General features: G+C 43.4%; 1 protein-coding gene across 1 annotated transcript; it reads left to right on the plus strand.

Annotated features, from left to right (window-relative positions):
• The first annotated feature begins 3,533 nt into the window (after positions 1-3,533).
• LOC141026237 (uncharacterized) lies at positions 3,534-4,382 on the plus strand. The gene has a single exon (XM_073502237.1). The coding sequence runs from the start codon at positions 3,534-3,536 to the stop codon at positions 4,380-4,382; it is 849 nt and encodes a 282-aa protein (XP_073358338.1).
• Positions 4,383-7,530: the final 3,148 nt, after the last annotated feature.

A 7,530-nucleotide genomic window follows, 5' to 3' on the forward strand; every position in this document is an offset into this window, starting at 1 on the left:
TTGGCACTCTTCCAAACCCGCTTTAGATGATAGTATTATGCATACTCCAAAATATATAAGTGAAGTTCATGGAGCATTCTACAATTAATATAGACTAACCAATAACCAAGCTCAAAATATATAAGTGAAGCACACAAAGCATTCTATAAAACCGTACTCAAATGATTTAAGTGAAGCACAAAGAGCAATTCTATAAGATCATACTTAAAAGATATAAGTGAAGCACATGAAGTATTCTATAAATAAATGAAGGGCTATCTCATACTAGCTTGGTTCTTAAAGGAAAAACAAAAACACAAAGGACACAAATCATGTGAACAAAACAAAAACCGAGGTATACCGATATTTGTTGAAAAAGAAAGATGGGATGCCAACCGGGGCATGCCCAAGCTTAGATGCTTGAGTATCCTTTGAAATATTTACTTGGGGTGCCTTGGGCATCCCCAAGCTTGAACTCTTGCCTCTCTTTATTCTTCTCATATTGATAGCTCCTCGATCTTCGAACACTTCATCCACACAAAACTTTAACAAAAACTTTGTGAGATCCGTTAGTGTAATAAAGCAAACTACCACTTTAAGGTACTGTAATGAACTCATTCTTTATTTATATTGGTGTTAAACCTACTGTATTCCAACTTCTCTATGGTGCATACCCCCCGATACTAGCCATAGATTCATCAAAATAAGCAAACAACACGCGAAAAACAGAAGCTGTCAAAAACAGGACAGTCTGTAGTAATCTGGAAGTTTAGTAAACTTCTGTAACTCCAACAATTATTAAATAAATTTGAAAATTTGAAAATTTTGTACATAATTAACGTGCAAAAAGTTTCAGACCAATTTGACCTTCCAGTAAAAAATGTAAAATCACGCGCTACAGCCAAAGTTTCTGTTTTTATTCTGCACATAGTAAACAAGCAATCTAATCATCCTAAAACCAAAGCTTGGCACATTACTTTTATAATACAATGGATATATACAAGGGGATAATTATTTACAGAGAAACTTCCATGAAAAATTCTACATTGTTTCCGTGAGCATGAACACAAGTGCTCAAGGTCGACCCTCACTTCTTCAATGCATAACTTTCCAATCACTTCTCTTTTTTGAAAAACTTTTTTAGGCATGAGAGGCAAGTAATATTTTTTTGTATTTTCATTATTTTAACTTTTTTTGTATGTTTCACCCACAACTAAATAGAAACAAAAAGAAAAAATAAAATCTACTTAGTGAAGAAAGCAAACAAGCACACACGAGAATATCAACCCCACGCTATTGCTCCCCGGCAACGGCGCCAGAAAAGAGCTTGATAATCCCCAAGTGCAGGGAATCATCGTAGCAATTTCCAAAGGTGGAAGTGATAAGTATGGAGTGTCGAACCCACAAAGAGCTAAAGGTAAGATCAATATTCTCTCAAGTCCTATCTGCCACTGATACGACTCTACGTACACCGAACATTTGCTTCCAACTAGATACGAGAAATAAAACTACGTTGTGGGTATGAAGAGGATAACTTTGCATGATATCGGAGAGCTAAAACATAAAAGTAGGTGCTGTTATCATAAAGTTAGAATATATTACTAAATATTATAAATAGCGAGTGTGGAATAATGATGGGTCGGTGTGCGGAATTATCTTAGGCAATTGTTAACAAGACCGGTAGTCGTCATTGCAATTTCATATGAGGGAGAGGCATAAGCTAACATACTTTCTCTTCTTGGATCATATGCACTTATGATTGGAACTCTAGCAAGCATCCGCAACTACTAAAGATCATTAAGGTAAAACCCAACCATAGCATTAAAGCATCAAGTCCCCTTTATCCCATACGTCACAACCCCCTTACTCGGGTTTATGCTTCTGTCACTCAAGCAACACACTATAAGCGAATCATGAACGTATTGCAACACCCTACAGCGGGAATCCCTCACGCTTGCGCGACACGGAGGGCACAATAGGACAGCACCAAAATAAAACATACAACTCGTACCAATCTAGATCATCGATCAACCCAAAGACAAAGGATATCTACTCAAAACATCATCAGATGGCAACACATCATTGGATCATAATATGTGGCATAAAGCACCATGTTCAAGTAGGGATTACAGCGGGGTGCGGGAGAGTGGACCGCGTAAAATAGACGAGCATGGTGATGATGATGGTGATGTTGATGAAGACGATCACCGCGGCGATGATTCCCCTCCCGATGGCACTCTGGCGCCACTGAGAGAGAGGAGGAGAGGTTCTCCCCCTAGTGCTTCCTCCTCCATGGCCTCCCCCTAGATGGGGAGAGGTTCTCCCTCTGGTCCTTGGCCTTCATGGCGATGATGGCCCCTTCGGGATCCTCCTCCATGGCCTCCGGTGATGATGGCCCCCTCCAGCAGGGTGCCAGAGAGGGCCTAGATTGATTTCTCGTAGCTACAGAGGCTTGCGGCGGCGGAACTTCTGAAATAGGTTATTTTCTGGGGGTTTATGTATTTATAGGAATTTTTGGCATTGGTTTCACGTCAGGGGGGTCTCCGAGTCGTCCACGAGGCAGGGGCCCACGCCTATGGGGGTGGGCGTGCCCCCCACCCTCGTGGACAGCCCGGGACTCTTCTGGCCCAACTCTTTTGCTCCAGGGGCTTCTTTTGGTCCATAAAAAATCAACAAAAATTGGCACATCAATTGGACTCCGTTTGGTATTCCTTTTCTGTAAAACTCAAAAAGAAGGAAAAAACAGAAACTAGCACTGGGCTCTAGGTTAATAAGTTAGTCCCAAAAATCATATAAAATAGCATATAAATGCATATAAAACGTCTAAGATGGATAATATAATAGCATGAATACTTCATAATATAGATACGTTGGAGACGTATCACTGGTCTCCAAGTTTGGTGAATTCGTCGAGTCAGAGCCATCATCCTTTGATTTTGAGGGGAACTTCTACAGGTCTGGGTAAGGCTTGATGTGCGAAACCCTTTGAAAAAAGCTACTTCACTGATACGAGGGGGAGAGAGATAGATTTTTGCTGTCAAGTATGAGCGTCTGCCGGACTGGTGTCAAGTCTGTGGCATGGTGGGCCATGAGTACAAAGAACATGGCAGCGGGATTCACCCGCCCTCGGCTCTGATATTCAAAAACCTATGTGCACCGGCTACTACAGCGTGGGGCACTAGGCGTCGGGGCAAGAATCAGAAGAGCAAGTCCACGGAGAAGCAAGATATGGGTCAGTCCGGTTATGAGGGTGGAGAGGAGTTTGAGCGAGAGGAGGTGGACATGGAAGCAACCGATGCCAATTGTAAGCGTTCCTCTGACGAGGTGGAGGGCACACCTAACCCCAAATCTCAGGTGGGGCTGGAGATGGTGCTGGTAAGCAAGCAGGATGGGGCCAAGGTACCACCAAGCCCTCCACCAAAGCAAGAACCGAAGAGGACAAAAACGGTGCAGATGGAGAAGCCAAGCGGTGGAGTTGCAAAGAAGATCCCTACTACCAGAAAAAGCTCGGACGCGAGATCGGCGGCCTTCCCGGTGGAGGACCACCGGGCGCAATGAATCTTCTAAGCTGGAACTGCCGGGGGATTGGCAACGCCCCAACAGTTCAAGAGCTTCGCGAACTCGCGGATAAGTTTGCCCCTAAAGTTCTCTGTATCATGGAGACCCAGATTAATGGGGTTAGAGCTGGAAATTTAAAGAGTAATTTAGGCTATGATAACTCTTTTGTTGTTGATTCCTCCGGTAGGAGTGGAGGTCTAGCTATCTTTTGGAATAATGAAATAAAGATCGAGGTTTTGGGCTACTCTAAGTACCATATAGATGGGAAAATTTCTGGTTTAGGAGAACAAAGTTGGAGGCTCTCTTGTTTTTACGGGGAGGCTCGAACCCATCTCCGTCAACACACCTGGGATACAATGAAGATTCTCTCAACTCTCCAAGACATGTCGTGGGTGTGTTTGGGAGATTTCAACGAAGTTCTGAAACATGATGAACATGATGGCATCGGCTCTAGAAGTCAGTCTCAAATACAAGGCTTCAGAGACGCAGTTGACGTATGCGGTTTGGTAGACCTCGGCTTCAAAGGCACTAGGTGGACGTATGAGAAGAGAGTAGAGGGTGGCTCTTACACTCGTGTTAGACTGGACAGAGCCCTGGGCTCGGTAGACTGGTGCGGTCTTTTTCCCGCTGCGTCGGTTGAGCACCTGACCGCGGCGACCTCAGACCACTCCCCTGTCTTGCTACAACTATCTCATCCGAATGGGGGTAAAAAGAAGAAGAATCAGTTCCGATATGAGGTGATGTGGGACACTCACCCGGAGCTAAAATCTACTATCCAGTCAGCGTGGGAGTCCAACAGCCACAACCTCATGTGCATGAAGTGCGTGCTAATCTCGAGGCACTAGCAAACAACCTAGGAGACTGGTCACGTACTACTTTCGGTAGTGTAAGGGGGGAGATCAAGTGCTTAAAGAAGGAACTTGAATGTATGCGTAGTGATGCTCTGCGAGTAGGGCCATCACATGCAGAGATCAAGATCAATGATCGCTTGATTGAGTTGTACCTAAGGGAGGAACTAATGTGGAGGCAAAGGTCCCGCATGGAGTGGCTTTCAGCAGGGGATCGCAACTCGCATTTTTTCCACATGAGAGCTTCTTTACATCGAAGGAAAAATCTCATCAAGGCCTTGCAACGTCCGAACGGGCAAATGACAGATGATTTGACAGAGGTGCAACAGATGGCTCTCGATTTCTACAAAACCTTATACACTTCGGAGGGGGTTCAGGGAGTTGATGATTTGCTTCAGCACATACCTGTGAAAGTAACACACGCTATGAATGAAACCCTACTTGCCCCGTACAGCGACTAGGAGGTGAAGGAGACGCTTTTTCAAATGTTTCCCACAAAAGCACCGGGCCCTGAAGGGTTCCCAAGTCATTTCTTTCAGAGGCATTGGGATATTTGTGGCGAAGTGGTAACCAAATCAGTACTAGCTATTGTGAAGGGGGAGGAAAGCCCGGCGTGCTTAAATGATACACTATTGGTTCTCATCCCCAAGGTACAAAACCCAATGTTACTTTCTCAATTTCGTCTGATAAGTTTGTGTAACGTTTTCTATAAGTTTGCCTCGAAGGTGCTCTCAAACCGTTTGAAGTTAGTCCTTCCGGATATTATTTCAGAGGAACAATCAGCTTTTGTACCGGGGAGATTGATAACAGATAACATTACCTTAGCCTACGAATGTTTGCATTTTATGAAGAGGAATAGATCAAAGGATAATAGATATGTGATACGTCTCCAACGTATCTATAATTTTTGATTGCTCCATGCTACTTTATCTACTGTTTTGGACCATATTGGGCTTTATTTTCCACTTTTATATTATTTTTGGGACTAACCTATTAACCGGAGGCCCAACCCAGAATTGTTGTTTTTTGCCTATTTCAGTGTTTCGAAGAAACGGAATATCAAACGGAGTCCAAACGGAATGAAACCTTCGGAAACGTGATTTTCTCATCGGATAAGATCCAGGAGACTTGGACCCTACGTCAAGCAACCAACAGGGAAGCCACGAGGTAGGGGGCGTGCCCTCCCCCCCAGGCGCGCCCTCCACCCTCGTGGGCCCCCTGTTGCTCCACCGACGTACCTCTTCCTCCTATATATACCTACGTACCCCCGACAGATCAGAACAGGAGCCAAAAACCTAATTCCACCGCCGTAACTTTCTGTATCCACGAGATCCCATCTTGGGGCCTGTTCCGGAGCTCCGCCGGAGAGGGCATCCACCACGGAGGGCTTCTACATCAACACCATAGCCCCTCCGATGAAGTGTGAGTAGTTTACTTCAGACCTTCGGGTCCATAGCTAGTAGCTAGATGGCTTCTTCTCTCTTTTTGGATCTCAATACAATGTTCTCCCCCTCTCTTGTGGAGATCTATTCGATGTAATCTTCTTTTTGCGGTGTGTTTGTTGAGACCGATGAATTGTGGGTTTATGATCTAGTATTATCTATGGAAAATATTTGATTCTTCTCTGAATTCTTTTATGTATGATTGAGTTATCTTTGCAAGTCTCTTCGAATTATCTTTTTGGTTTGGCCAACTAGATTGGTAGTTCTTGCAATGGGAGAAGTGCTTAGCTTTGGGTTCAATCTTGTGGTGTCCTTACCTAGTGACAGAAAGGGTTGCAAGGCACGTATTGTATTGTTGCCATCGAGGATAACAAGATGGGGTTTTTATCATATTGCATGAATTTATCCCTCTACATCATGTCATCTTGCTTAAGGCGTTACTCTGTTTTTAACTTAATACTCTAGATGCATGCTGGATAGCGGTCGATGAGTGGAGTAATAGTAGTAGATGCAGAATCGTTTCGGTCTACTTGTCTCGGACGTGATGCCTATATACATGATCATTGCCTAGATATACTCATAACTATGCTCAATTCTGTCAATTGCTCAACAGTAATTTGTTCACCCACCGTAGAATATCTATGCTCTTGAGAGAAGCCACTAGTGAAACCTATGGCCCCCGGGTCTATTCTCATCATATCAATCTTTATCACTTTATTTACTTGCTTTGTTTTTTACTTTGCCTTGTACTTTCACTTTGCATCTATCTATCAAAAAATACCAAAAATATATTATTTATTATCTCTATCAGATCTCACCCTCGTAAGTAACCGTGAAGGGATTGACAACCCCTAAGCGTTGGTTGCGAGTAGCTATCGTTTTGTGTAGGTACGAGGGACTTGTGCGTGGTCTCCTACTGGATTGATACCTTGGTTCTCAAAAACTGAGGGAAATACTTACGCTACTTTGCTGCATCATCCTCTCCTCTTCGGGGAAATCCAACACAGTGCTCAAGAGGTAGCAAGAAGGATTTCTGGCGCCGTTGCCGGGGAGGCTCACGCAAGCAAGTCAACCATACCAAGTACCCATCGCAATCCCTATCTCTCGCATTACATTATTTGCCATTTGCCTCTCGTTTTCCTCTCCCCCACTTCACCCTTGCCGTTTTATTCGCCCTCTCTTTCCCAATCTCCTCCTCTCTTTCCCGTTTGCCTTTTTCCCTTTGCCTTTCCGTTTGCTTGTGTGTTGGATTACTTGTTGCCATGGCACAAGATAATACCAAATTGTGTGATTTCTCGAATACCAATAATAATGATTTCCTTAGTACTCCGATTGCTCCTCTTAATAATGATGAGTCTTGTGAAATCAATACCGCTCTTTTGAATCTTGTTATGAAAGATCAATTCTCCGGCCTTCCTAATGAAGATGCCGCTACTCATCTAAATAATTTTGTTGATTTGTGTGATATGCAAAAGAAGAAAGATACGGATAACAATATTGTCAAGTTGAAGTTATTTCCGTTTTCACTTAGAGATCGTGCTAAAGTTTGGTTTTCATCTTTACCTAAAAATAGTATTGATTCTTGGAACAAGTGCAAAGATGCTTTTATCTCTAAGTATTTTCCTCCCGCTAAGATTATCACTCTTAGGAACGATATCATGAATTTTAAACAACTTGATCATGAGCATGTTGCCAATTCTTGG

The sequence above is a fragment of the Aegilops tauschii genome, chromosome 6, assembly GCF_002575655.3.
Source record: "Aegilops tauschii subsp. strangulata cultivar AL8/78 chromosome 6, Aet v6.0, whole genome shotgun sequence".
In the NCBI taxonomy this organism is placed as follows: domain Eukaryota; kingdom Viridiplantae; phylum Streptophyta; class Magnoliopsida; order Poales; family Poaceae; genus Aegilops; species Aegilops tauschii.

What these genes read in the sequence shown, in the direction of transcription:
- LOC141026237 (XM_073502237.1), top strand. Translation starts at nt 3,534, where the DNA reads ATGAATCTTCTAAGCTGGAACTGCCGGGGGATTGGCAACGCCCCAACA.